The sequence below is a fragment of the Sycon ciliatum genome, chromosome 2 (genome assembly GCF_964019385.1).
Source record: "Sycon ciliatum chromosome 2, ocSycCili1.1, whole genome shotgun sequence".
Lineage (NCBI taxonomy): Eukaryota > Metazoa > Porifera > Calcarea > Leucosolenida > Sycettidae > Sycon > Sycon ciliatum.
Window position 1 is genome coordinate 11,120,186 of NC_088644.1, and position 27,935 is coordinate 11,148,120.

General features: G+C 49.3%; 2 protein-coding genes across 6 annotated transcripts in view; one reads left to right on the forward strand and one right to left on the reverse strand.

Moving 5' to 3' along the window:
* The first annotated feature begins 251 nt into the window (after positions 1–251).
* LOC135808673 (steryl-sulfatase-like) lies at positions 252–13,087 on the forward strand. Its single transcript, XM_065321895.1, has 11 exons — positions 252–512; positions 4,579–4,696; positions 5,165–5,360; positions 5,783–5,831; positions 6,089–6,258; positions 7,257–7,387; positions 8,050–8,159; positions 8,663–8,730; positions 9,589–9,796; positions 11,408–11,542; positions 12,406–13,087. The coding sequence occupies exons 1-11, from the start codon at positions 402–404 to the stop codon at positions 12,643–12,645; spliced, it is 1,536 nt and encodes a 511-aa protein (XP_065177967.1). The 5' UTR covers positions 252–401; the 3' UTR covers positions 12,646–13,087.
* A 165-nt stretch (positions 13,088–13,252) lies between these two features.
* Positions 13,253–27,935, reverse strand: part of LOC135808669 (uncharacterized) — a 66,454-nt gene continuing 51,771 nt past the window's right edge. For all 5 annotated transcript variants that reach the window (XM_065321889.1, XM_065321890.1, XM_065321888.1 and 2 more), the window contains 4 exons: positions 26,750–27,185; positions 19,778–25,636; positions 17,113–17,466; positions 13,253–14,569 (listed from right to left, as the gene is read on the reverse strand). In XM_065321889.1, the coding sequence (XP_065177961.1) occupies positions 14,562–14,569; positions 17,113–17,466; positions 19,778–25,636; positions 26,750–27,182 (6,654 nt within the window). In that variant the 5' untranslated portion in view covers positions 27,183–27,185 and the 3' untranslated portion in view covers positions 13,253–14,561. The remainder of the gene's footprint in view (positions 14,570–17,112; positions 17,467–19,777; positions 25,637–26,749; positions 27,186–27,935) is intronic.

The following is a 27,935-nucleotide window of genomic DNA, read 5'->3' on the forward strand; positions in this document are numbered from 1 at the left end:
CAGGGTTGTCAAAATAGTACTACATGTATATCCCACAGTGTATTAATAATACATCAGAGTACATTTGATTGCACACGAGGTGAAGTTTCACTACACTACACTACACTACACTACAGGCTTGCTACCTGCAATACGTCACCGCATGTAGACTGTTAGTCTTGTTGGAGGAGGTTGTACTGGGATCCGCTGCATACAGAGTCACAGACTGAGCAGTCAGCGCTGAACTCCGAGTGCCAGAATGACAGACAGTTGATGTTACCAACAGCCTATGTTTACAAGTAGACCTACACTTTCGTAACAAATCGAGAGCTAAAAGGGCTACTCAGTAGCCACATTCGGGAAGAGTTCTGAGCAGTTTGTTAGAAGAGGACAGCAGGAGATTCCACGGAATAGGTTGGGAGATGTGGCGACAGACCGCTGTGCTCGCCTGGACGAGTTGCCTGTTGGCGGTCGCTATGACTGTAGGTGGGACCGACGTGGAGACATCGTCACCGAACTTCATCTTCATGATGGTGAGTTGCTTCATCACGCGTGCCTTGTACATTGCTCAAGTGCACGTTGGTGTGTGGGCATTGTGGGGCGACTGGATCGAATTGTCCGAACATGGAGCCTGTGATGAGCGGCCCTGGTCCAGAGGGTGACACATTCACGTACATGTACATGTACATCATGCACAGTCATCATTAGTATACTAGTTACTACTAGTTACTAGTTGGGTTCATTCATTGGCAACATTCAAGTAGCTACAGTTCCATAATCCACATCAAACGCTCTGCCTCTGGCCCTCGCTCTGGGTGCAGGGCATGCAGGCAACTAAGCCGGTACAATCATGATGTAGCATACTGTCGTCTACATGTACATGACTGAAGTTCAGGGGTCGCACTTGTGTACTTAGACATCGCAGCCATTTTTGATTCATCACGCACGCAGCACGTGCGCGTCAGGGTCGTGCAGCCAATCAGAGTTACGGAAAATTCAAAATATCGCAATATTTGGGCGATTTGTAAAGGGTTCCTTGGCAGCCGTTTATCTAGCTACGGCGTTGAAAATCGCAGGGCTGCTTTGACGGCCAAGTACGCGGACATCTATCGAAAGAAATTTTGAAATCGGTCAAGTAGAAGGGAAATCCGTGTGTAGGGCTTTTTCTGAGCGTTGTCGCCCTGCTTTCCAGTATTCTGACAGTAAATCTATGTCGTTGAGGAAAAAATTGATTCGGTAGATTTACGGAGGAGATTCTAATAAAGAAAATGAGCCCTCGATCATCGAAATCGGAGAAGAGATGGCTGCCAAGGAACATTTTGAAGACTGCAAGGACGGCCCGGCGCGAGCCGCTCGCGCGATTGCGCAGTGTCGGAAAGTACATGTACTTGGACTGCTTCGAGTTTATTTGGTGCGCGGAAGGGATCAGAATGATCTGCCTGCTGAATGCAACGCTTTGCCCTGTGTCTTTGTTTTGGAACAATGTTCATGTACATTCATTGCTTTCTTTCTCCAACTCGGCGATGCCGCGTTGCTGGACCATGAAGACTCCAAGACCAACTCAAGCCGACACCGTGCGATTGTGATGTTTGTGTCACAGGTATCATACAAGTGCAGTCCGTGCAGTAGGAAAAGTACCGATACAAGTGACATAAAACAAGGAAACCATACCGTCAGTAAGTCCCGATAGGATCGCTTTCCGTAGCAGGTGTACTCGTTGCTGGTATACTCCTTGTGGATCGAAGCAACTTTGCAAACAGAACCTCTTCCTCCTGAGAAATACTCCACTCGCATGATTCCCACGGTCGTTGTTCTGAGTATTGACACGCGAATTCAAAGCGGGAATATTTGCGCGCAAGCCTTAGACCTCCACTTACCAGTAAGTTTGCTGTTGTGACTTACAACTAAATGGAAGTCTATTTTGAAAGGAGAACGGGGAAAGAGAACGTCGCCGTGTCAAAACAAGAACGGTATCAGTGAAGAAGAAACTCTGTTCACAGAAATCAGAATTCAGATATCTGCAGGTCTTGATGTACGTAGCTAGCTTTGTAGCGCTTGTGCAGTTTTGTATGCAAACAATGCATTGAGAACCACACACGTGATCCAAAAGAGCACGCGTCGCGCATGCAGTCAAAAGCAAGATGGCCGCGATGTCGAGAGCTGATCATGATACCAAGTGCGACCCCTAAAGTTGCAAAACAGAGCTAGACTGCCAGTAGAGGGGTTCTAGGCTGTCCAGTACGGTGCTCAGTGCCGAAGGGCAGAGCTACATGTACTTCATGTACTACCTACAACAACAGCCTGGTTATAACACTTTCTTCATTCTCTCAGTCTTCTCGCTGTACATGTAGTTGTGTGGGTATGATGTATGGAATCAAGCAAGAGTACGAGTGTGAGATCGCCTAATCACAGCCCGCCGCGCGAAGCGCGAAGGGCTGTGATGCAGGCTGATCGAGCACGAGTACGAGTGTTTTGATTGCATTTCTGACATGCACCCACGCTTGAAACTCATATCGGACTTGTAAATACTTCGCGAAGGGCTGTGATTGGCTGATAGAACATGAACACGACTGTTTTGATTGGATTTCTGACAAGAACACGCACTTCGATCTTCCTATCGCGCTTGAAAGCACGACGATCAGCCTTCTCGAGCCCGAGTCGAGTAAAAAAAAAGCGAGCTTGATGTATGGAATCGAGCATGAGTACGAGGACGAAAGTGCGGAATCGGAGCCCGACGCGCGCTAGCGCGGAGGGCTCCGATTCTAGCACTTGAGTCCGAGTACGAATGCTTTGATACCATTTCTGACATGCATTGCACGAACTACTTCGTAGATCTACTACTAGTACTACTACATGTAGTACTTCACACATACCTAGTACCTACTCAAGGCACGCACACTAGACCAGACAAGGAACACAACTAGTCGCCAGTTTAGTACTTCAGACATGTTACATAATGACTAATGTACACAGTCACAACACAGAGATAAAACAAGGGCGGTCTAGTCAGCTAAAAACCAGGTCAGTTCAGCTTCTCTTCTTCGCAGTGACTACAGCCTACAGGTGCAGGTGAACATTGCAGTTTGCACCAAACTGAGCTCCGGAAAAGTTGATGGTCTTCGTAGCTTTCTGCATCAGAGACCGTTGGTGAGTTGGGGATTGCACTGTTGGGTCACAAGTTGCGATGTACTCATCAATGTCGGGATCGTGGAACTCAGTCTGCTGCTGTGATCGCTGAACGCTCGTTGTTGGCGCTGTAAGAGCACGGGTAGCAGCATTGGTTGCAGTTGGAGACTCTCCATCCAGAACTGCAGCCATCTCTTTTCTCTTTTGTTCTGAATTCCTGTTGGCATATGCGGTCAACGACTGGACCTGGCGATGTCCCGTCGTCCCCATGATCGCTGTCTCCGACACGCCCGCATCCACAAGCTTCTGCACTGCTGTTGCGCGGACACAATGATTTGTGTAGGATCTCGAGAGGTTGGCTTTGTTGGAGATCCTTTTCATCATAGCCTTTATGGTGTTCTTACCCAGCGGTAAACCAAAAAAAAAAAAAAAAAAAAAGCGGCCTCTGATGGCTGAATCGGAGCACGCCTGGGCGTGCTCCGATTGGAAAATCGGAGACCTGCAAGCGCTCACAGGTCTTCAGTGGCTGATTCAAAGCACGGCAAGTCGCGCTAGGATTCGCTGTTGCCATGTCGATTGTCATGTGACATGTCAGAACAGTGAATCAAAGCCCTAGTGGAGCGGGCTTTGATCGTAAAATCAAAGCCCGCCTGGGCGGGCTTTGATGGGAAAATCAAAGCCCGCTCCACTAAATATGGAGTTCTACTTCTTGTAGCATGCTTTGATCGCCTCATCTAGGCCCTGCTAGGTGCAATGCGATTGGTCATCTCCGTGCCTACAGTCTTGTGACATGTCAGAAGATGGCAGCATAACACAAGGTGGAGGCCATGCATGGCAAGAACCTGTGCTCCTGATAACAACCAGTGGCCGGTCAGCAGGGAGATTAGTCTTACTACCATGAACCTATGGGATACTGGGTGTCGTCCTGGTTGTGAAATACTGAACATTATCATACCTGGTAAACTCACAAGCAAGGCTTACACTATGCACATGTAGATGTAGAATGATGTAGATGTCACATGGCAGTAGCCTAAGGCATGGCATGCTGATGATGGCTTTGCCAGCGTTGCCATCATTTCCATACAAAGTCAAACAAGTAACAAAGTCAAACAACAAGTATATCCATGCATATCAACGTCTCATACATCAACGTCTCATACATCAGTACAGTCATGTAGATCTACTGACATGAATGTACCGTCGGAGATGTTGATGTACGACTTCCTTACCGGGTATCCGGCTATCCGATAGTGGCACGCTTACTTGAGCTGAACATGCACTATTGGGATACCCTGCATGCTGGCAAGGTTATAGCTTCATCAGGCATGATTCCCTTGGGCCTGGTTATAGATATGTGCCATATGAAGAATAAAAAATACTTCAGAGTATGTCTAACACCACTGGCACCATGGACTGTACTCTGCTCAGATGTATATTGGAAGTCACGTTCGTATTTTGTACTGTTTGGCTCAGGCGGATGACTATGGCTGGGGTGACGTTGGATACAATGGCGGCAATGCTTCCACACCAAATCTGGACGCCATGGCAAAGGGTCCTAACAGCCTAAAGCTGCAGCGGTACTACAGTGGAGGTAGGAGCACCAGTGACCACACACTCCGGCATGCCATTGTGCATGTACACGTAGGGTCATGATCAGTAGTGAACGTAGGCCTACTCAGAAGGCAGAACAAGGTTTTACTTGTTATTGTTGCATCTAGTCTTGTTCTGCCTGCTCTGTAAGGATGCTCTGTTGAAGTACATGCACCGAGCTCTCTGTGAACAGAGGAGGATTCCTAGTGTGATGTCAATCATGTCATCATGTGACCCAATGTATCACTATGTACTATGACTGTTGGGTTATAATATTCACATGCTTACCCCCCCCCCCTTCACATGCTTACCCCCCCCCCCCCCTCCCCCTTCACATGCTTCCCCCCCCCCCTCTCCCCGCTTCACATGCTTACCCCCCTTATGTCAGTGCCATCCTTGCATGAATCTCGGCATGTCCCACAAATTGATAATCTTCAGTTATCTACTTGCTGTTTTGAATACTTTGCAGGTCCTGTATGCTCGCCGACGCGTGGCACGGTGCTGACAGGAAGGAACCACAATCGCTACTGTGTTTGGACGGCCAACGCTGGTGGTGGAACTGCTGACTTTGTTCGCCAGGAGAAGATGCCACTACCATACTATGAGTATACGATCCCCGAGGCCGTCAAGTCCCGGGGATATACCTCGGCAATGTTTGGGAAATGGTGAGGAACAACCGTAATCTGTCCAAGAGTGTGTGTGTGTGTGTGTGTGTGTGTGTGTGTGTGTGTGTTTGTGTGTGTGTGTGCGCGCGGTGTGTATGACTGTGGTGCCGAAACCCGGGAACGAACGCTAACAGTCAGTTGAGGAACTGGAAACTGGAGTTGTGTGACAGTACGAGTACTGGTCATCATGTCAGTGAAACTGGAAGGTTTTGTGAAGCCCTACAGAGGTAGGCAAGAGGAGTCATGGGACACCTTCTGGGAAAAGTTCGTAGTATTGGCAGCTGATAAACCTGTCCACGGCAGTGGCCCTGCTGTCACCAACTTGACTCCATTGTAAAGAAGACATTGCATACTTGTACAAGTATGCGGACTGAACTTTAATCCAAGTTTGCAAAGTTTTTCCCTGTGTTTCCTCTCCCCAGGCACCTTGGCGACTTTAAAGTTCTGAAAGGAGGCAATCCGAAATGGCCAGTAAGTCTCTGCCAAAGAGAACATGATTGCTTTCTTCCTACCCGACTTGCAAGTACTTGTGAAGGCCATTGGGGACCATTGTTTGTGGACCAAGCTTCTTTGTCAGCTTTCCTGGTGGTTATGTGCTTTTCAAGTAAACAAAAAGCCAGTTGAAGTGTTCGTTCTAATCTCATATGAAAGCAGCAGTGCACGAGAACTACACGCGTGGCAAGGCCAGTGGTTTATCCGATATTCCTTCATGCATGTGTTGCTTGTAGATCTCACACCCTGGCATACACGGCTTTGACATCTGGCATGCAACGGAGCGCTCTGCACCCACTGCAACGACAAACTGCGGCTGCTTCTCCCCGCCGAACTGCATATCCGGTCATTGGAATCAGAACTTCTCCTGCACAAACTTCTGGACAGCAAATCCCAGCAATTCAAGGTAGAGTTGAACTGCACAGGTCCGGGCATTCCCCAGATCCAGCCACTCCCCAGATCCGGGCACTCCCCAGATCCTGGCACTCCCCAGATCCTGGCACTCCCAGATCCGGGCACTCCCCAGATCCTGGCACTCCCCGATCCGGGCACTCCCCAGATCACGACAATCCCCAGATCCTGGCACTCCCCCGATCTAGACTCCCCAGATCCTGCCACTCCCCTGATCCGGGCACTCCCCAGATCCTGGCACTCCCCAGATCCTGGCACTCCCTCGATCTAGGCACTTCCCAGATCTAGGCACTCCCATCTACCAGGCACCTTTCTAACCCTTCTAGAGGCGCGGAAATTGCCATTCAACAAACAAAAAACGGCGCTAAATAACTATATTGCCCTCATGCTAAACCTGAATGCTGAATCAGAATTGTATATTCTGAGCTGCAGGAAATTCCTAGTTCCGGGCTATGCTTAGTCTCAACATGGCCGGAAAAGGTGAGTTCTACTGCGAATGCCTGCATCCTCATTTTGAATCAGTAGAAAAGCCAAACTGACTTCCTATTCCCTAGCCCGTTCAGCTTGACCACCACCAACACCACCAACACTACCCAATACAGTGCAACCAACAACATCAGCATCACCGCCTAGCTAGAGAGGTTATGCGATTGCATCATCAGTTGAGATGCTTTGGCAAAGCCGCGGACCCGTGGTACAGCGCTGGACTTGCACTAGCGACTCACGCTGCATACTTAACACCCATCTGAAAGTCTGCTGACTCATGCCGTATACTTAGCGCCCATTGGAGATTCCGCTGACCCACCCCCATGAAATCATTCGCAAAACCTCTATACCACCAGCATCACCCCCCCCCCCCCCCACCACCACCACCGACTGCACCCTCCCCCCCCCCCCCCCCCATCACCACCATCGACTGCATCAGCACTACCGCCACCGCCACCACCATGAGTCTCAGTGTACTGTTTTTCTCTTTGCAATTTGGCTACACAGCAATATTATGAACCTGACAACGCCAGAGCCTGGTGATGACAGTCTGTTCATCATGGACATGGTCGAGCCTTTCCTGCGTGGAATAGCTCAGGACAAGAAACCATTCTTTCTTTATATACCCGTGCACACCGGTGAGAGGATATTATAACTAGTATGAGAATACATGAGACATTGTGAGTGTGTTAATGCATGAATGTAAATGAGAGTGTATGAGCCTTATGTGTGTGCATGTGTACACATATTATGTGCTTGTGTGTGTGTGTGTGTGTGTGTGTGTGTGTGTGTGTGTATGTGTGTGCATGTGTGTGTGTGTGTGTGTGTGTGTGTGTGCATGTGTGTGTGTGTGTGTGTGTGTGTGTGTGTGTGTGTGTGTGTGTGTGTGCGTGTTGTGTGTGCGTGTTGTGTGTGTGTGTTGTGTGTTGTGTGTGTGTGTGTATGTGTGCATGTGCATGTGAGCCGTATGTGTATGTATGCATGGTACATGTGAAAGCCACTTCAATCTGGTGAAGACAAGGTTAAAATTAATGGCGGCCAATCAACTTTGTAAGCTGCAAAATGGTTTAGGACAAGTTGCTTTGTCTCAGTGCAGCTTGTTTCCCTACCATCGCTTAGGCGATGGGCATGTGCGATACAAAAAATGCACATGCGGATATTTATGTGCGTGTGTGTGTGTGCGTGTGTGTATGTATGTATGTATGTATGTATATGAGCAAGTACAAGTGTGTGTGTGTGTGTATGTGTGTATGTGTGTGAGTGAGTGTGACGGTGTGTGATGGTGCGTGTGTGTGTCTAGTGCACATTAACTACATTGCCGTTGAGCCTTACCGCAGCAAGTACCAGAAACTTGGCTATGACAGCCAGACAGTGGACTACCTCGGTGCAATCGAAGCTATGGATGTCCAGGTAGACGGTTTGAAGATACTGTACTGGCTTTCCTACTTTGTTTAAAATGTCTGTTTTCGCTTTTCCTTTAATATGGATCATTTTCTAGATATCGAGTGAATTTTGGAAGAGACATCTTTTGTTTGGTTGAGTGTAAATCGTAAAAGTAGACGACCACAAAGCATCAGCATGACAGATCTCTAAGGGCGATGGGAACCTGTTCAAGTCATTTCCAGCTACAGCTTCAAAGCAAAGTACATTTGAGGCCACATCACGGACTGTGGACACATATTATGTAGGTTGTGGTAGAGAGATTGGGAGAGAGATTGGGAGAGAGATTGGGGGAGAGATTGGGGGAGAGATTGGGAGAGAGATTGGGGGAGAGATTGGGGGAGAGATTGGGAGAGAGGGGATCACACAGTGTATCCACTGCTTACACAAAACATTTTAGTGCACAGTATGTCATCTCGACGAAACTGCAACCCATGCCATTAAAACCGAACGAGTTCACTCTGTGCGCACAGGTTGGCCGTTTGAGATCATTGCTTCAAGAACTGAATCTGGCTAACAACACACTGCTCTGGTTTGCTAGGTAAGGCCGCAATGTGAGATTAACAGTACTCGTGTTGTGCCCATGTCCACCTCCTGTGCCCAGAAACCCCACATGCAGCAGATGTGCTCAAAGACATCATATCTATGTCAATTGTTAACACCTCCATTTTGTTAAAAATAGAAGCATTGTGTATGTGATAGGTTCCTCAGGTTACCGTAGCAACGGAACTTCCCGTGCACTCGATCTCACATTTGCTCAGTCTCTTTCACAGTGTCTCCCTTGTGGACTGTCGTCTCTGGGTCTGCCTCTCCCTTGCCATTCGGAATTTCCCCAGATGTTCTTCTGCTGCATACATGCATATTGGAATGTATGCCAAGGAACGCCTTACTTTAGACCACAATTTTAGTCCATGTTTGCTTCAGGCTTTCTTCTTCTCCTTTTCTTTTTGACTTCTTACTCTTTTCCTTGTTAGCCGTGGTTGGCTATAAAAACCCTGCAATCGCCACGCAAAGTGGTCATTGGCTACCCCAGCCATGTATTGCTTGGAATAAAATTAAAAAAAATGCCAGAGCTAAGGCACAATCCGTTCCCATGCTGTAGATCGTAGATTTCCACCAACCACAGAACGCGGCAATGGGCGATGCTTGTTGCTGTCGTTTTCGTTGTTTGCTTGTTTGTTTGTTTTGTAGCAGCGCCTTTGCTGCACTCACCTTCAAATACATGGCAATCATTGACAGTACAGTGTTGCCTAGCGACCCCCTCCCCTGAATAAAGCAGCGTCATGCATACACCTGATCGAATCACTAAAAGCAAAGCTCGCAAGCAAGTAGAGGAATTTAACGAGATGTTTAATGTGTGCTTTAAAAAATTAGGAAAATGCCTCCTTCTCCTTTTCAGTGACAACGGACCTGCTAAAGGCACACCGGGCTCCACCAATGGTCTCCGTGGCCGGAAGGGAACGGTTTACGAGGGCGGTGTGCGAGTGCCGGGGATCATCGAGTGGCCGAACGTGATCAGCGAGAATCGCGTTGTGGATGCGCCGATCGTATCCAGTGACCTGATGCCGACCATCATGGACATCCTAAAGCTGGAGATGCCCGATAACGTAAGGTCCATGTGAAGCTATTAATGACACCTTGCCTTGCACATGACCACGACATGCTGTAGGAGAGCTGGCAGTAGCCCCTTATCACATAGTGGATAGCAGCACATCATGAGTTGGCACAAAGCAATGTAGTCAGTGCCATTGGAACATTAGGTGTACAGTCGTCCCTCTCTAAGGGACCATCGCAAAAGTTCGCAGAAGCCCCCGAAACGAAGACCGTGAGTTTCGGGCCTGACCCCCCTCCCTCCCCCCTCAAACGAAACGACAGTCACAATAGGGCTTCATTTTTTCACTTGGATGCTCACACATAATAATTATTATAATACTACACAAGCATTGTTGTATCAGTGTGTAAAAATGTACAGCACTTTATAAATGCAACGATGATATCACCTTGCAGTGGGTGATCTAAGAACGAGAACAGCTAGAGCTATGCAGTTGTATCCTTTGAGCATTACATGTACAATGAACGTTGATTGGTGTATATTGCTTTCACATTCCCCATACGCGTCCTGACAAGCGATCTACGCCGGCTGTGATGGCATGCTAATCCTACAGCTCCTATAATTATGTCGTCAATACTTTTTTGAATTGAAGCCCGGTTTGCGATTTTCGCACCGACTCCCTCCCCCCCCCCCCCCCAAACGTATGCTCTTCGTTTCAGGGGCTTCTGCGAACTTTTGCGATGGTCCCTAATCCGGCACTTGTTTATCCGGAACCCTTGCCAACCGGCGCACTTTCTGACGAAACCGATTTTTTTCGTTCAATTACTACATCTTAATCCGGCACTTGAATTCCGCCTCCGGCAGTGACTTTTTGAAACGAATCGCTCAAACCGCACGTAGTTTGATTTCATAATCCGGCAGTCGTAAATCACGTACCGTACAGGTGCACTCCTTGCCAGGCCAGGCTAGGCCAGTCTGGTCAATGTTGTCCAGGAGACAACGGCAGTCAACCATACTTTTTTATTTTAGCAAGGGGTAGTGTCCTGCCAATTTTCAGGTGTGTGTGTGTGTGTGTGTGCGTGTGTGTGCAAGAGCACATGTGAACATGTTCTCTGTTTTACTTTATCACTTTATCACTGTGTATATTCCCGGAGAACAATTGAGAATATAAAGCCGTGCACCAAATACTTGGGTCGACACGGAAAAACCCTGCGTTTTGACGTACATATGATACATGCATGCAATTGGGTAGGGCCGGGTCAGAGGGCAGGATTTCTTAATCCAGCACCCTCGTTAATCCAGCAGAAAACGCCGTAGCAAAAGGTGCCGGATTAGAGAGGGACGACTGTAGTGGATTGCAGAAGTGAGAGCAGGAATACCGAGCCTTGGACTCCTCACACACACACACACACACACACACACACACACACACACACACACACACACACACACACACACACACACACACACACACACACACACACACACACACACACACACACACACACACACACACATGCATGCATATTCACACACGCACACACACACACAAACACACATGTGCGCTGGAATATTGCAAGAAGTCACTTATTTTATTAATTATTAAAACGTCAATGTTTGATTTCTACTTGACTGGTTGTAATGTTGGTATGGTTTGCCTAAGCAGCGCACCGTGGATGGAGAGTCAATCATGAACATCATCACTGGCAATGAAGTCAATCGATCCAAGCCAATAGGTTTCATGTTTTCCGTGAAGCACCAGTTTAACAGCAGCTACAATGCCACTTGGGTCAATAACCAGGTATGTGTATGTGTGTGTGTGTGTGTGTGTGTGTGTTTGTGTGTGTGTGTGCGTGCATGTATGGGTGTGTGTATGTCAGTGCATGCGAGTATGTGTCACGTTGGCAGCCTGTACGAGAACAACGAGACATGATCAGACCTTGCTTGACCGCACACCTTTGTTTTTCATGAAAATATCGAGATAAGCGCGGGTTACGAATAACGTCACCCACATAAGCAATGGGACTAAAGTGCAGATAACTTGTGTGAGTTCCCGGCATGTAAAGGGGCATATATCAAGAGTAGCAAGAGGACGGGACTTGGCTGAAAACGTGTTACAACGTACATGCATTCCACGTGTTTCCTGACCATCTGCTCCAGAGCACCACTGTTCTACCGGTCGGTGAAGCAGCCAGATGAAAGCATGACTGTACTGGTGATGTCGTATTGCACTGAGTACTGATTTCTACATGACCTGACTGTACTGGTGATGTCTTAATGCACTGAGTACTGATTTCTACATGACATGACTGTACTGATTGACATGCACATGGTGACATGGTGCCAAAAACATAGAATTTTCTTTCATCTTTCATCAGATGCTCGTGAGTATATTGTTGAATGTACACCGCGATTTGACACTGAGGATATATGGGCGAAGTGGTGGCCCGCCGATGCGAATGTATTTTGCTTGATGTGTTCCTGAACACGTCAGGTGATGCGGCCGCGAATCCGGCTAACGTTACTGTACACCGCGCACATTTTTCATCCACTATATATACATGTAGATGCATTGTATGTAGATGCATTGGGGATGTGCTTGTACATGTATGCCAGTGTCGACGTGTCTGCACATTCTCTGCTGTGCCTCACTGTCCTGCACAGTACAAGCTGTTCATGAACATGAAAAATGGCGTGCCCCACAACGCCATACTCTACGACCTTCTCGATGACATTGCAGAGAGAAAGGACGTGTCCAAGAAGCACCCCGACGTCTTCAGCGCGATGAAAGACCAGTTCAAGACCTGGTTTGACTCGGTCCAGTACTCCACCAAGCATGAGTCTGGTTGCTATGGCATCTCCGTGGCGGATGGTGAATCCGAGGCATGGTATGAGTGGTACTAGACAAGAAGGCAAGATGATGAATGTAGCTGGAGTGCCCGAGTGCATGTGAAGGAGCACAGTGTCCTGTGACTTTAAAATTTTGACTGCTCCCCGTCTTTATCATTTTTGTAGCTTTGTATTATTTTTATAAATAATAATAATATTATCCTGAAATTTCTTTGAGAAGAACGAGAATAATGTGTCACAGGTTATGAGTAACTATCCACCAGACACTGTACTGTCAGAACTTGCAACAAGGCACAACACTGACAGGGTACGGGGACATTTAATGATTGGCAAACATTACCAATCTCCTAATCCATCAGCATTATCTTACGATGCGTTCTGCTTCTTTAGCATGATCATTCGTGCATGATCAGTATTCTACAAACAACTTGCCGCTGATCATCCGTTTTTCATCTGTTGGCAACCAGTGGCATGAGATTCTAGGTCACTCATTCAATTTGAAAGCGATTTCTGGTTGTGAATGTTGGGGATGGACATTGAACTGATTTCAAGTTTGACTGTGGAAGTTGACATGGGATAAGGTGCTTGGAAGCGAGCATGATGCTGAACAATGAATGATGGCTAGCACAGTGTACCACTTTCACAGTCTTTGATAAGTTAGTCACAACCACCAACCACAGCGAACAACTGTAGCCTGCCCATTGAGCGTCTCAAAGAGCTTACAGCATGTATACTGGAAGGACTAATATTAAAATGAGAGAATGTTTCACAATCTAGAGATAAGAATGGACCTAAAACTAAAGGTATGATGCCTCACAACACTTGTGGTCAGCAGTATGCTCCCTGGTACAGGTAGCAGAATTGAAATCGAAATTGAAATAAAATATCTGAAATTTCAAAAAGATGTTCCTACTAAATTGCCTATCAGTGAACTAGACTAGAGCTGTGGAAAAATAAAAGAATTTTTGAGCGAAAATCAATTGAGTTGTGGCGGTTAGCCAAACATGCTTTTGGCTATGAGCCTACATATCTTAGGGCAACACACCAAGTATAAAAGATGAGAAGCTATCTGAATGGGCAGATTCACAATATTGCTATTCAATACCTAGAACAAGATAACATTGTGTGATACGTACACCTCCCCTGTGAGACAATGCCTCAACTGATCGGGGAGGCGGAGAGAAGGAAGGAGGAAAGGGAGGGAAGGAGAAGGGGAGTGGATGGGTGTAGTATGGGAGAGGGGGGGGGGGGGGGGTAGAGGGTTGGAGGACGGGGAGGTGATGAGGATGGGCTGAGGGGAGGAGGATGAGATAAGGACGGCGAGGGGAGGGGAGGAAGACGCTGTAGCCTAGTATAGGGGAGAGGAGGAGGACACTAAAGAGGAGGAGGATGGGATTGCAAAATGGCATGAAAGATGCATTCTAATAATGTCACAAGCGAGGCACCCCACCGACGGAAGAGTACTCCATGCAGTCAAGCAGTGTTTACGCATACAACAGGGAGAAAGGAATAGTGGCATCAGATAACCGAGTACTAGTCAAATGCCGTTGTGAGTTGTGAGTTTACCAGAAACATGTACACGTGACATCCATTTTGTACATGTTACTACGGCTACTACGACTACTACGCAGTGAAGAGTAGCGGCACATGTAGCAACAAAATGTGGGCGCTGTGGAATACGAGGGACGTGTGAGCTGCCGGGATGCGATTGACAGAACACACGCATGGTGAAGAGTTTCTTGATTCGGGATGACGGGATGCCCAAGGCAATACACTCAAACCTGGGGGCTGTGTAGAGAAACCGTCTGGACGATCTTCCATGGCAATAAGCCGGCTACAAGCAACATCCGCCGGAATGCAGCCATTGAGCCATAGTGACTGGCCCTTTTGTTTATCCCGGGAGCCGGTTGGGTAGATTGCAAGCGGTTTGTGCGTCCTAGCTTGGAGCATCAAATGTAAATGTCAAGATATCAGGAACCTGGATGCATACAGGGAAAAATGCATAACAAACACAAATCCAATGAAGCGTGAACTATCCACAGCTGAAACCGCCTGGTATGAGTTTCTGATTTTCTGATTTTTTTTTAAGTGAAAGAGACTTGCCAGCTCTGAGTCATGACTTTTGGATCCACTTGGATCCATGTTTTGAATGGATCTATATGTATACACATCCGGGTGGTTTCCTTCACAGTAGAGTGACACATCTGCCGGTAGCGACTTGACGAGGCCCTCCCAGTCAGGAACCCACTTCCGCTATGGAAAAATCCACACCTGTAAGGCACACGAGTGGCCTACCCACCACGCCCTGCACTTTGCTATGGGCAGAGCGGATCCAGAAGTCGTTATTTGTCGTTATTTTTTTACTTCTGACTTCATCCCTTTCAAGCCCTTATGGAATTGTCCTGGCTATGGTGGTGCTGTGTTAGCATAGCCTATACGTGCACAGGTTGAGAGCATGTACTGGTGGAGTGTGGAGATCAGTTGATGGTTACAGAACGGCCGATGCTGTTGCCGATTTCTCTCGTCACTTATTTACCGTTGGAATAAAGTCACTATGCTAATTCTTGCATCGTTGTGCCAGTGGCTGTGAGACTTATCCCCTCACTCCCACCATCAGGTGCTGCATCCGCCGCTAGGGTTTAGCGGGTGTTAGCGGCCGTCGTGAGTTCCCTTCGGGAACGGACACGATAAATCACTTTACTTTAACCCTTTACCAGCAGCCCCATACTTGAATGCGTCAACGTTGACGCATTCGACATGCATACAAAACCATGCCTGGCATGATGTGAAGCATCAGCCCACGGGGATTTCCCGTGGCCCTCACACAGCCAAGGTATGATCCTATCGGCAGCTGAAGAGATCCACGCGTGTCCCATTTGATTTCATTGAGAACTGCGCGATCGAAAACTTACGGAAATACACGCGCGCCGACAATGCCGTCCGCCTCCATCAAAACACCGTCAGGTGCATTTTCTCTTGCGCAGTGAGTTCCTATCGTCCTCGGATGACTTCTCCGACGAGGACCTAGCAGTCATTCGCTCTGTGACCGACGACAGACAGATAAATACTTCGTTCCAGCCGCCGATGCAAGCGAATTTCAAATTACGGAGCGGGGGGCACGCCAAGTAAATTCTCACGCAAATATGGGGAGCGCCAGCCACTGAAGACGATGTCGTCGTGATGTACCTGGAAGAAGCTGATGGTGCTTCTGGTGGGGAAGCCATGGAGAGCGATCCCCGTGTCGACAGTCTCCCAGAGATGGAATTTAGGCCATCGACTTTCTACGTACCTGAGTGAGAGCAGCGCAGCGCGGCGTGCGTGCGACCGTACGGAGCTTTCCGACAACGATTCTGGGGCGATGCTGCTCTCATTTGCGAGCGAGGCATGGCCACTGAAGTTTGTGATGGCTATGGCTAGTGTTGAAACGATCTCACCGGATACTCGTTAGCTCGCTCGCCAGAAACTCGGCTCGTTTGTTCGGCCAGCTCGTTTGCACTAACGAACACCGTACACCGTACTCCGTACACATGGCAGTACATGCGGGGGTCGTAAAAATATTTACGACTCCCTGGTCGATCGAGAGTCCAGTCCCGATCCCGCGCAAAGTGAAAATCACTCGCAGTTACAGGTGACTGTATGCCTGCACTACACTTGAGTTGTTTCAGTTGTCGTTGCAGCTTTGGTGGACTCTACTGATGTCTTGTTCCGCATCTGCTGACCTGTCGCAGGATATGCTTCGGTCACCTCTCCATTCGAGTGAAAGTTACGCTCAGTCGTTTGGAAGTTTTCTCCCGCGATGCAGCGAAGACTAGGGCTACTTGCAATCTTTGCAAAACGGTCTATTCTTACAAAGGCTAATCAACGACGGCGCTGAAAAGACATCTCGACACCAAACAGCAGTCCGAAGTGAAGCAGCAGCAACCCCAAATGCCGGCGGTGATAATTTGAACCAGCTGAAAAAAATCGAACTTAGAAAAAAAATTATTCAAAAAAATAATCATAATTATTTGCCACATCAATGAAACTCGTTAGCTCGCTCGATAGCTTGCTCGTTAGTGGAACTGATCGCTCGTTTGTTATAGATACGCTCGTTTCAACACTAGCTATGGCGTTTGTTTCCGCTCCCAAGTCGACTTGTTTTGGCAGTATCATGTCAATGTCGGAACTCTGACGATTTGCATGTGTACAATTTCCGTGTTTAGACGTAGAGGTGCCAATTTAGCAGCGTATGTGTGTGGTATGAGAAAATAATTTTTTCCATGGTCAAGAAGTAGTACTAGACTTCCAATAAAACATAACTTGCACGTACAAAATGTGGCCTCGTTGTGAGTTATTGGCATCCTTCTAAATGTTATGGATTTCACATACAAAACTTGCCGGTAAAGGGTTAATTTAGGGTAAAAAGGAGAAGGACAAAAATGAGTTATGACTAACTCTCCATCAACGTAATGAGATAATGTACAGTCAGCGAGTGCGACAACATGGCTTTACTTTACGTTAGGCTTTACAGCACAGTCTTACCTGGTCCTGATGCCTGCTGATCTGACAAGGCAGAATCTGGTGCAGAATTGGACTGATGACGTACACGAGCCAACGAATCGAAATCAAATTGTTCATCAGGCAATGCGTCCTCCGACACCGTATCAGCAGAGGCAACAGCGGCAGCTGTGGTGGGTTGGGGTGCAGGCGCATCCACATCCACAAGTAGTTGCATCCCCTCCCGTGCAGCAGGTGGAGATTCATGAGTGCTTCTGGATACGTCAGGCAAATTTCGGGCAGGTTCTGTGTTGCGTCTTGGCCGTGGACGCCCTCCTGGTGGCAATGGCCGTGGAAGAATTGAACCAGAGTCACTTCGCAGTCTCTGCAAGTGACCACCTGTGTAGCAGTGAAAGCATGGTGAGGGTGAATAGAAAAAAACACTTGATTTAAAAAGCGTTATACACAGTATTAGTGCTGCACAGACATTACCATGCAACCCCCCCCCCCCCCCCCCCCACCATGCAACCCCCCCCCCCACCATGCAAGTTTACGCGTTTACAGTTAAAAGGTGTTTAATTCCCGAATGGATTTTCTGTTCGTAGCGTTAATTTCTTTTTTGTCTTCTCGAAGATTGTTTGAATTAATAACTAAGAACAATACAGCAAAACCTGCAACCAAAGACTGGCACCGTGACTAGCGACCACCGTGACTAACGACCACCGTGACTAACGACCAGCCTGGTTCTACCGACCACCGTGACTAGCGACCACCGTGACTAGCGACCACCGTGACTAGCGACCAGCCTGGTTCTACCGACCACCGTGACTAGCGACCACCGTGACTAACGACCACCGTGACTAGCGACCACCGTGACTAACGACCACCGTGACTAGCGACCACCGTGACTAGCGACCACCGTGACTAACGACCACCGTGACTAGCGACCACCGTGACTAACGACCACCGTGACTAACGACCACCGTGACTAGCGACCACCGTGACTAGCGACCACCGTGACTAACGACCACCGTGACTAACGACCACCGTGACTAGCGACCACCGTGACTAGCGACCACCGTGACTAACGACCACCGTGACTAACGACCACCGTGACTAACGACCACCGTGACTAACGACCACCGTGACTAGCGACCACCGTGACTAGCGACCACCGTGACTAACGACCACCGTGACTAACGACCACCGTGACTAACGACCACCGTGACTAACGACCACCGTGACTAACGACCACCGTGACTAACGACCACCGTGACTAGCGACCACCGTGACTAACGACCACCGTGACTAACGACCACCGTGACTAACGACCACCGTGACTAACGACCACCGTGACTAACGACCACCGTGACTAGCGACCACCGTGACTAGCGACCACCGTGACTAGCGACCACCGTGACTAGCGACCACCGTGACTAGCGACCAGCCTGGTACTACAGACCACTTCGCCAGGCACGGACACTCTCACATGATTCAAAATGCACTGTGGCTATCGACCAGCTGCTCGGCACGTCCAGTGGCTGCCTTTCCCGTAACTAGAGACCGCGATGTAGGAAATCAAAGGTTGTTCAAAGCTCCTTCTTTGAAGTGTTTATGATCGCCCATGGTCCTGAATGGACTTTTTTTGATATTGCAACTGAAAAAATGAACGCAGGTTCATTTGTTTGTGGACTGCACTGCACTTGTCATGGTTTCAAGTGCTTTCAAGAACGAGCATGATAGGAAATGTCTTTGAGAGAGCATCAAAAGTGCTCTCTGATCGATATTACTGCTTTATAGGAGAAACTAAGACTGAGCTGCTTAGTTGAAGTGCAATCACACACCTCAGTCACACAGATGAACACTGTATTGCTAGCATGCTACGGTAAGCTGCAGCCTTGCTTGGCAACCCCCCCCCCCCCCTCCCTTCTACTTCTGCAGGCAACAGTTTTTGCGGAGAGTTTGCAGAAATACTAGTAGCACAAGTGCTACTTTGCAACCTGTGCTGTACAGAACTGACACAGATGCACTCTCTATATCTATATTTCCACACAAGCTGCTTTTAAAAGTAAGCCTGAGGTCATTTGGCAGCAACACAATAACCCTAGCAACACAATAACCCTAGCAACACAATAACCCTAGCAACACAATAACCCGAGTCATTTGCAGTATGGAAAACACATTTTAATGTGTTTTCTATACTAATTTTTTTCAGATCATACTAATTAGGAAATGTCAGTTTATCATGCCTCTCATCAGCACGCAGTGAGCTACTGCACGAATGTGCTCAATGCCTCTCGACTAGAACAATGTACTTCAAAAGTAGCTGGGTAGCAGTTCAGTGAAACCCTCCTCAGATTTCACTGCCTGATGGCTGAGGGCAGTGCATTAAATTTTGACTCGGGGGGGGGGGGGGGGGGGGCAAATACAGTGTGAAATGTCTAGCTTGTAGACACTTTGGGCAATGGGCACAATGTTTGACCAGTGAATACTGATGTGTCCTGAGCTGCCGGGTTATGCAATGCACATTGACTGTGACCAGTTAGGACTGGACAAATGTGTTCTGAGTACGCATGTGTGTTTTAGTTGAGAGGTGTCTTCAACATCGACTGCAAATACTTTCCGAATAACGATTGGATGTTTTCACTCAACTGTTATATTAGAAGAGGTTGTCACTGCCTTGTCAGATATGATACTAATGTAGACATACCTGGTTGAGAGTCTTCCGCTCTCACCCCCGCTGGTGATCCTGCATTATTTGGATGCATTTGCGGAATACCTCCTGGAGCAGATCCAGTGCTGGGAAGTACCACAGGTGTAGGAGCTGGAGACGGTGTTGTAATCTGCCGAGACTCGGTTGATTTTGATGGATTTCTTGCAATGGCATCTGCTGGCCTGTTGCTTGGATGGTTTATTGGTGGTTGTGGGTTTTCCTCTCCCACGGGCCTAGATGTTGGCGTTCTAATCTGAGCCCCACCAGGCATGCTCGGTGGAAGGCTTTGTGTGATGTCCACGCTCCGCTGCTCAGACTGTCTCCATTTCTGGCCTGCACCGGCATATCCAATTTCCACGGACTGCGAATGGTGCAATGCTGGTGATCCTGCAACATTCGGATGCATTCGCGGAATACCTCTTGGAGTAGATCCAGTGTTAGTAGGTGTCACAGGTGTAGGAGCTGGAGACGGTGTTGAAATCTGCCAAGACTCGGTTGATTTTGATGGATTTCTTGCAATGGCATCTGATGGCCTGTTGCTTGGATGGTTTATTGGTGGTTGTGGGTTTTCCTCTCCCACGGGCCTAGATGTTGGCGTTCGAATCTGAGCCCCACCAGACATGCTCGGTGGAAGGCTTTGTGTGATGTCAACGCTGCGCTGCTCTGACAGGCTCCGAATCTGGCCCGCACCTGTATGTCTAGCATCCATGGATAGCGAATGGGGCAATGCTGTTGGACGTGCGGAATTCGGAGGCACATGCGGAATACCTCCGGGAGTAGATCCAGTGCTGGTAGGTGTCACAGGTGTACGAGCTGGAGACGGCGTTGTAATCTGCCGAGACTTGGTTGAATCTGATAGAGTTCTTGCAATGGGATTCCTACGCTCGTGTTGAACCGGCGTCCCATTCCGACTTGCATTCAGGCTAGACGAATTCGAAGAGCTGCCACTTGCTTGCTCCTGACTACGTACCTCTGGCTGCCTTGCAGAGCTATTCAAGTCTAGATCGGATGGTTTTGGTAAGGATCTTGTCGTGTGTGTACATGAAGCTGGATTTGAACGGTGCGATGCGCTATCATTGTGACTAGCGGTGGATTGTAGTTGCCTGTTGCTTGCGAAACTGGAATTATTTTCAACCGATGGTGCAGAGAGTTTTCCACTCCACTTGGAGGAACCTGTTTGAAAGTCATAATAGGTACAACCACCCGGCGCATGCTGAACCTCTATGCACAGTCTTGGTGGATCCATCATACCATCTTCTTCTGGCTTAAGGCACCACCCTGTACTGTGGGTAGTACAAAGGTGACCTACACCAGGTCCATCCATATGGGCATGGTAGTGTTTGCAATAATTATCCCGCTCCTTGCAGTTTGGTATGACGCACTTCATTCCACAGCCTTGATTTTCACTGCATGCGTGACGTCGAGCCTTGCCGTTTTCCTCGTGCCCTCTGCCCACCTTCAGGTGGCAGCTCTTGGACTCCTCGCGAGGGTGTGACATGCAAGCCTCCCGACATCGATGTTTGTTCTCGTCCTTGCAGTCATGTTCACGGGGTTCATGCCAGCGACGCTTCGCACAGTCACTACTGTGATAGCCCGGGTAGCCGTCCAGGTCTGCAGTACTGGAGTTTTCGTCACAGGGCTCCATGCATCGGAGTTCACACTTGAAGTAGTGATGTTCCTTGGTGTCCGTATTCAGCTGTTTCGAGTAGTAGCCTTTGCCGACCATGTCCTGGCCATTGGGTTTCATCGGGTCATGTAGCAGGTCACCAGAGCAGAATTTAGGACATTGCTCGCTATTGTCAGTCTTAGTGACCTCTACATACTCAGCCATGTGCTCATGGGCCTTGACAGGACATAGCGCTGAGCAACGGTTGTACTCATCCACGACACTAGCATCGCTCGGATCAACGACGGGCATTGTTTCCTTCCAGAATAGGCTGTGCCCTATCTCAATGTAGTCCTCCTCCTCGCACCAATCCCGCCAGAGACCTGGCTCTAGCCGTTGTTTTCGGATGATATGTGTATGGCTGGGTCCGGCTTTGGAGCACAGACCTTTACAGTCCACCGTGTTAGCGGGTATGGTGAAGACGTAGCCATGTTCACGATTCCACACTCGTTGAGGCTGGTTGACTTTGCCGTGCTGTTCCACTTTGCACCGTCCTGCATGGCCATACATTCTGTTGCAAGGCTCATTACAAAGAGAGCACCGCGTTGTGCAGTAATGCTCCTTTTTGGGTTTACCGCAGCTGTGCTTATTGCAGACTATACCATCTGGTGGGATCTTGTTGGAGCACGGTTTCCGGTAGCTGCAATCGGTCTGGTGTTGTGAAGAAGATGCTGACAGCTGTCCTTTGCTAGAGCTAGCTTGGTCCACACAAGGTGCATCGTAGCACCTGCCGGGAACAGTGCACACCGCCTTGCACTCGTGTTCCGTGCTGCCACACAGGTGTGCATGATTCTCACGTTGAGCTCCGTAGTGGCAGTACCCGCCACCATCAACGGTGTACTTCCGACAGCCAGCGTGATCGCTCAGCTCACACAGCTCCCTGCATTCGTGATCGACAGGTTTCTTGCTGCAGGCGCACTGGTGGATGCCTGATCTGCTCGCGTGTCCTTTCAGATAACTGCACTGTCGGTCGCAGGTGTGATCGCGTGATGCTTTCCACAGATAGCATTCGCCGGGGCATTGGTGCTTCACCTCACCAGATGAACACAGGTGGCGGCGTCCTTCTTCACCTATGATCTGGAGATGATGGCCAATCGGCTTACGGCAGAAATCACCGTCGCCATCTTCTGTGCAGAGCGTGCATCGTAGATTGCATAGAGGGTGTCGTCCGTTCTTTCTTCCAATCAAGATGTCGCATGCCTGGTGATTATGGCCGTCTGGTAGCAGACAAGGCATGGAGAAGTTGTCACTGACATCTTGTCCAATATCTCTTAGGCAGAGCTTTTCGCCATTGGAGAGCAGATCAAGACGGTCCTCTGCACGCTGCAGGAATTGCCTTGAGCGCCGGTCAACCCGTTCAAAACTTTTGGCCCACATTGCAAGCCAGTCTTCACCCAACTTTCTGCGAGCCTTCACTTGTTCTCCGTGCTCCTGACTAATCTTCTGTTTGAACTCGGCCATGGTTGCAGAGCTCTCCGACAACTCGGTTGCCAACCGCCGCAGTTGTTCCAGGTCACGCTCGGTCAGGTCTTGTTTGTGCCAGGCACGATTCTCAAACTTGAACGGGATGCACGTCGCTGGCTGATAATGCCCAGCCAATGGCATGGCAATGCCATCACTGGTAGCACCCGGTTGCAGCCTGCCTCCAGTTGTGATCAGTGTGTCCAGGTCGTTCAGCAGCGCCTCATACTGTTCAGATAGTGCTGCACTCAAGCGCAGCTGATCAGCACACTTCACCATGCTGCCCCTCTTGAACAGAAGAAGTCGTAGACAGTTGAGGAACTCCGCGCCGTGCCGCCATGTAGCCGTCTCTGGCTGCCGATCGCGGCGAGGCGTCAACAGCCACTTCATCATTTCACCCTTGGTCAATACGGCAATGCCAGCCTCTGGGGCCGGTTGCCTGGACTGGGACGGAGGTTGCCTGGATTGAGACGGAGGTTGCCTGGACTGGGACGGAGGCTGCCAGGACTGGGACGACGGAGACAACTCGTTGGTATCTTCCGTGGCCTCCGCTGCTGCCTCCACATCCGCTTCATTCCTCTGTTGACTGGTATTGGCATCCAAATTGTGCTCAGCAGCGTTGTCATTATAGTGCACAGGATAGGGTGCGACGTAGTCCTGCAGCTGGTCTAGATGTGCTCTTCCCGAGCTCAGTGGCACGCCGCCTGGCAGCTTGCCGGCATCCTTGCTCGGCTCACTGACCAGGAGCAGGTGTCCGGCAGGGAACGCAGCCTCCATACCGCGTCCCATGCACATGCGCTCCATCAGGTCCTTGACGGCCGGCTCAATCTTTTGTGCACTGGAGCGGTCTGCCTCGTCACACGTGATCACAGTGACATGCGCCAGCTTGTGGGCGACAACGAGTGCCGGGCATTCGTGCGGACTGCTCGGAGTACTTGCTCCGGTCGGCGTAGTCCGGCACACGGCGAAGAATAGCAGCAGCGTGCTGTGGTCAGCCATGACACGATAGCCCACGTGTATGCTGCATTCTGGGCACATCCCCTCAGGCCCGTCCGCAATGCGCTCAGCTTGGGCCGATGCACTGCAAGCCGTGTTTGTTGCAAACGCCATGCAGCCCATCTCGTTCAGAAGAGTGAGCGCTTTCTGAGAAGCTGAGCCGATGCCAGTGCATGTGAGCACTCTGACGTTGCCATGCCATGCCCGCAGCAGGCGCTCAAGCCTAGTCAGCCCACTGCTGCAATGCGGAAAGACGTTCTGTAAGCACGGGCCATTCAAGAGGATCTCACCACTGCGTGTACGCTGGGCGTACTGCCTCGTCTTGGCAGTGCGCGGCCACTCGGTTGCATCGGTTGCATGGGCCATGCCGACGTGTGCTGTGCCGTGCAACCCTGCTCCAGGGCTACGAACGGGATTCACGGTCTCGGAGACAATTCCTGAGGCTGAATGCACCCAGTAGCTGTCGACGGGCGGTGCTCGAGAGAGCAGCTGAGGGCATGTTTCCCGGAATGTTGAAAGTGTCTGGAAGCTACATGTAAGTTTGATCGCAACGTGGACATGGGTTGATGGTGTGCTGGTATCTGCTGTGCTGCTGGCGCTGCTGCTGGTGCTGCTGCTGGTGTTCTTGCTGCTTTTGCTTGTGGATCTGTCCGGATTAGACATGACCTCATCAGATTCAGACGTGAACAGGTTGTCAATCCAGAGTTGCATGACCTCCTTAACATTACTCTCCTCGAAGAACTGCTGAGAGACGTCGAATACACAATACAGGTTAAGTGGTGAAGTACTGTTGACGAATGGACCGTTCTTTGGAAACCTTTCCAAGCAATCATGGAGAAGTTGCAGGGGGTAGAAACAGTCGGATGGTTTGACAGGTGGAGTGGATGGCACTTCCTCTGGCTCCACTTCATCCTCGTAGATGGGCTTCGTGAACATTCCTTCACGGCGGTGTGTCTCGACACTGTCTGACTCTTCCACAGGTGGCCTCCTTCCTTCACGCCGATGTGTGTGTCTGCCCCGGAGTGCCTCAGCATTCAATTTGGCTTGCATCGCTTCTTGCCTCATGTTCTCTGTCTGTTTCTTGGAGAAGAAGCAGATGACCGTGTTGGCAGCCTCCAGTGCGGAGCGCAAGGAACAGCAGTTCCGCTCGTGCACGAAAGCGTCCTGGTCTTGCGTTCTGCTGTCAATCTCAGCACATCCGTCACTGTTGCGTTCATAGGAGCATGGCGATGCATTGTCCGGGTCGTCACTTGCACAGAGGGAAACCGCCAGGAGCACGAGGTCAGAGGGAGTGCTGGGCTCGTCCATTTTGTGTGGCTGTGGCAAGCCCTGGGGTGCGTGCTGGTGTAGCGCATACACACCTCCGCCCTGCGCATCGGCAATTAGCTTGCGCTGCTGCTGTGCCGCAGCCTCATTGTGTGCCGCGGCTGAACCTGACATGGATGTCTGCATCTGCTGCATTCCATTAAGCATACCGGGCACATCGCCACACAACGCCACTATACATGGCGGCACTGCTGTGGCACTGGCTTGGCCCGTCCGGTCACCTGGCGTTAGTTTAGCCTGGTGTGCATCGTGAGCGTGCATCAGCGACTGCTTCAGAGGTGAGAACGTCTGCTCCAACCGGATCTGTGAGCGGTCATCAACGATCAGCACGCTGTTCTCCGGTGACGCTTCTGCTGTTGCCGGGTTGCCAAAGGATCTGGCATGTATCCAGCGATACAATGTGGTACCTGCACGAGAAGGCACATGCACACCAACAAGCAACAATGTAATGAGCACTGATACTCATCTAATCTATGACACCTCATCTAATCTATGACACCTCATCTATAAAATAAAATAAAAAACAAAAACAGCATATGCACTGGGAAACCCGGCCATATATGCAGGTGCGTAGGAACCGGTGCGGCACGTCCGGCCAAAGCCGCACCAACATCTTGTGACTTTCGAAGCAACGAAATATGGGCTATTTGGGCCCAAATTTCCCTAAAATGTTCCCGGGGGGGGGGGGGGGGGGGGAGGAGGAGGAGGGAGGGAGGCCCACGGACCCCAACCTACTCATGCGGCCGTACCAATTTCGAATACCTTCCGGCGCCCCTGATATGTACTGGGAAATACAGCCCTATGCAGTGTGACGCCTGGAAAATACGGATGAGCAAAACTCAGCCGAATTGAGTCTCACGCCCTTTGTAATTTTCGGAACAGGAAATACGGTATATCTGGTCCTCTGGGTATCAGAATTGCAAGTGTCTGCGAGTACTGAGCTGCATCTCTGCCTTCATCTCTAAGGCTGGTGGCATTTGTTTTCGGCGGAGGAATTCCTTTTCTGTTCGGGAAAATTCATTTTCTGTGGGATGTGTTGGGGGGGGGGGGGTCAGGCTGGCTGACTCTCATGCGAAGTGTGGAATTTTATTAACATACGGTACATTTCTGATGACCGATGAGCGATAGATTGTTAATGTACGGTACGTTTCCAATGACCAATAAACATTACACTGTACGACTAAACGTAGGGTACGTTTCCGATGACAAAAGAGAGTTAGATTGCTTGTGTCTTGTTCAACCATTTCCTAGCCAAGGTGCTCACAGCAAAGATCATATTTATGAGTGTGTGTGTGTGTGTGTGTATATTTGTGAAAATGAACCATGCACACACACACACACACATGTACACACACACACACACATGTACACACACACACACACACGTACACACACACACACAAACACACACACACACACACACACACACACACACACACATACACACACACACATGCACGGCGACGTGTGCATAAAGTGACCTATGCAGACAATGAATGCAGACAACATCCCTTTATTACCTGTGGTAGAACTGTGTGTATTTGACTGGTGGAGTCGCAGGTTGTCATCAACATCCCTTGCTATGGCCTCAATGAGCTTCGCTTTGTGCCTCTCCAAGTCCTCGTTTCGTGCTAATTCTCTGAGAAGCATGACAAACATGTGGCAGTCTTCCAACTGGGAATCGTACGAATGCGTTTTCCCTGGCTCCATGTCATCCTTCAATGAGTTGAGCCACGTTAGAACAGAGCGTTCATCCTTGTTAACTTGTTTATCGAAGCATTGCTCCGCCGCATCATGTAGCTGGCTGGCATCATCGATGATCTGACTGATGATCGGAAATTTCCCAGATACAAGTTCGTCCCACGGGTCATAGTCATTGGGCAGTGACTCTGTTGGTGACTCCATCGGTGCAGTGCCATTGGCAGCACTTGCTTCTCTCCCGGGCACTGCCATTGCCTGTCACATTGCCAAGAAGTAGAAAATCCAACGTTACAAGATCACAACTGATTTGATATGTCTGACCGCCAAAATAGCTTCGATAAAGAATGTAAAAAATGTGCTGTGAGCAGTTGAACCAGACTGAAATGTAGGCAACGCAAGGGGCCTTCTTTATCACAAATTCGGCTGGACAAAAACCACTAGAAAGTTTCACCTGGTGGACACGCCGCTGTCATATCCATTGAATTGGATTTCATTTCATACCTATCACGGTGGGGATACCTAACACCACTGAAACGGTCTCTATCAGCCATGTGACCAGCAGCAGCTGAGAGTGCTAGTGTGTGTGTGTGCATGCACACCACCAGCGTACATTGTACCGCCGCCTGTCAGTGCATGTGGTACACACACCTGTACAGTGCTGCAAGAGAGAAAGCAAGTGTGAACTACTAGCATGGCAGCAGCACTCCCAACACTATCACACTACGCAAGCAACACTTGCCTCGTACTCTTGATAAGAGTTACTTGCCAGAAAGGTTGTCACAAGATCATTATTGCCAGGTCGTCGCAATGATGAGCAATGATACATGGCAATTATTAGTGATGATAATCTACGTCCTTTTTCAGGGTGTGCAGACTTCACTGCAGCCAATTCATGCTGCTAACGGAATTGTCCATATCCTGCTCATTATGAGCTCATGATGATGCTGTCAGGTCAACTTTCAACTTTCAATCAAATAGAGCGGCTTACGAGAGTGACCGTTTATA

Bases quoted from the DNA above. Each gene is read 5' to 3' on its own strand.
- LOC135808673 (XM_065321895.1), top strand. From the start codon at position 402: ATGTGGCGACAGACCGCTGTGCTCGCCTGGACGAGTTGCCTGTTGGCG. The intron at 513-4,578 runs GTGAGTTGCTTC...TGTTTGGCTCAG, and splicing joins CGAACTTCATCTTCATGATG to GCGGATGACTATGGCTGGGG. The intron at 4,697-5,164 runs GTAGGAGCACCA...AATACTTTGCAG, and splicing joins GCAGCGGTACTACAGTGGAG to GTCCTGTATGCTCGCCGACG.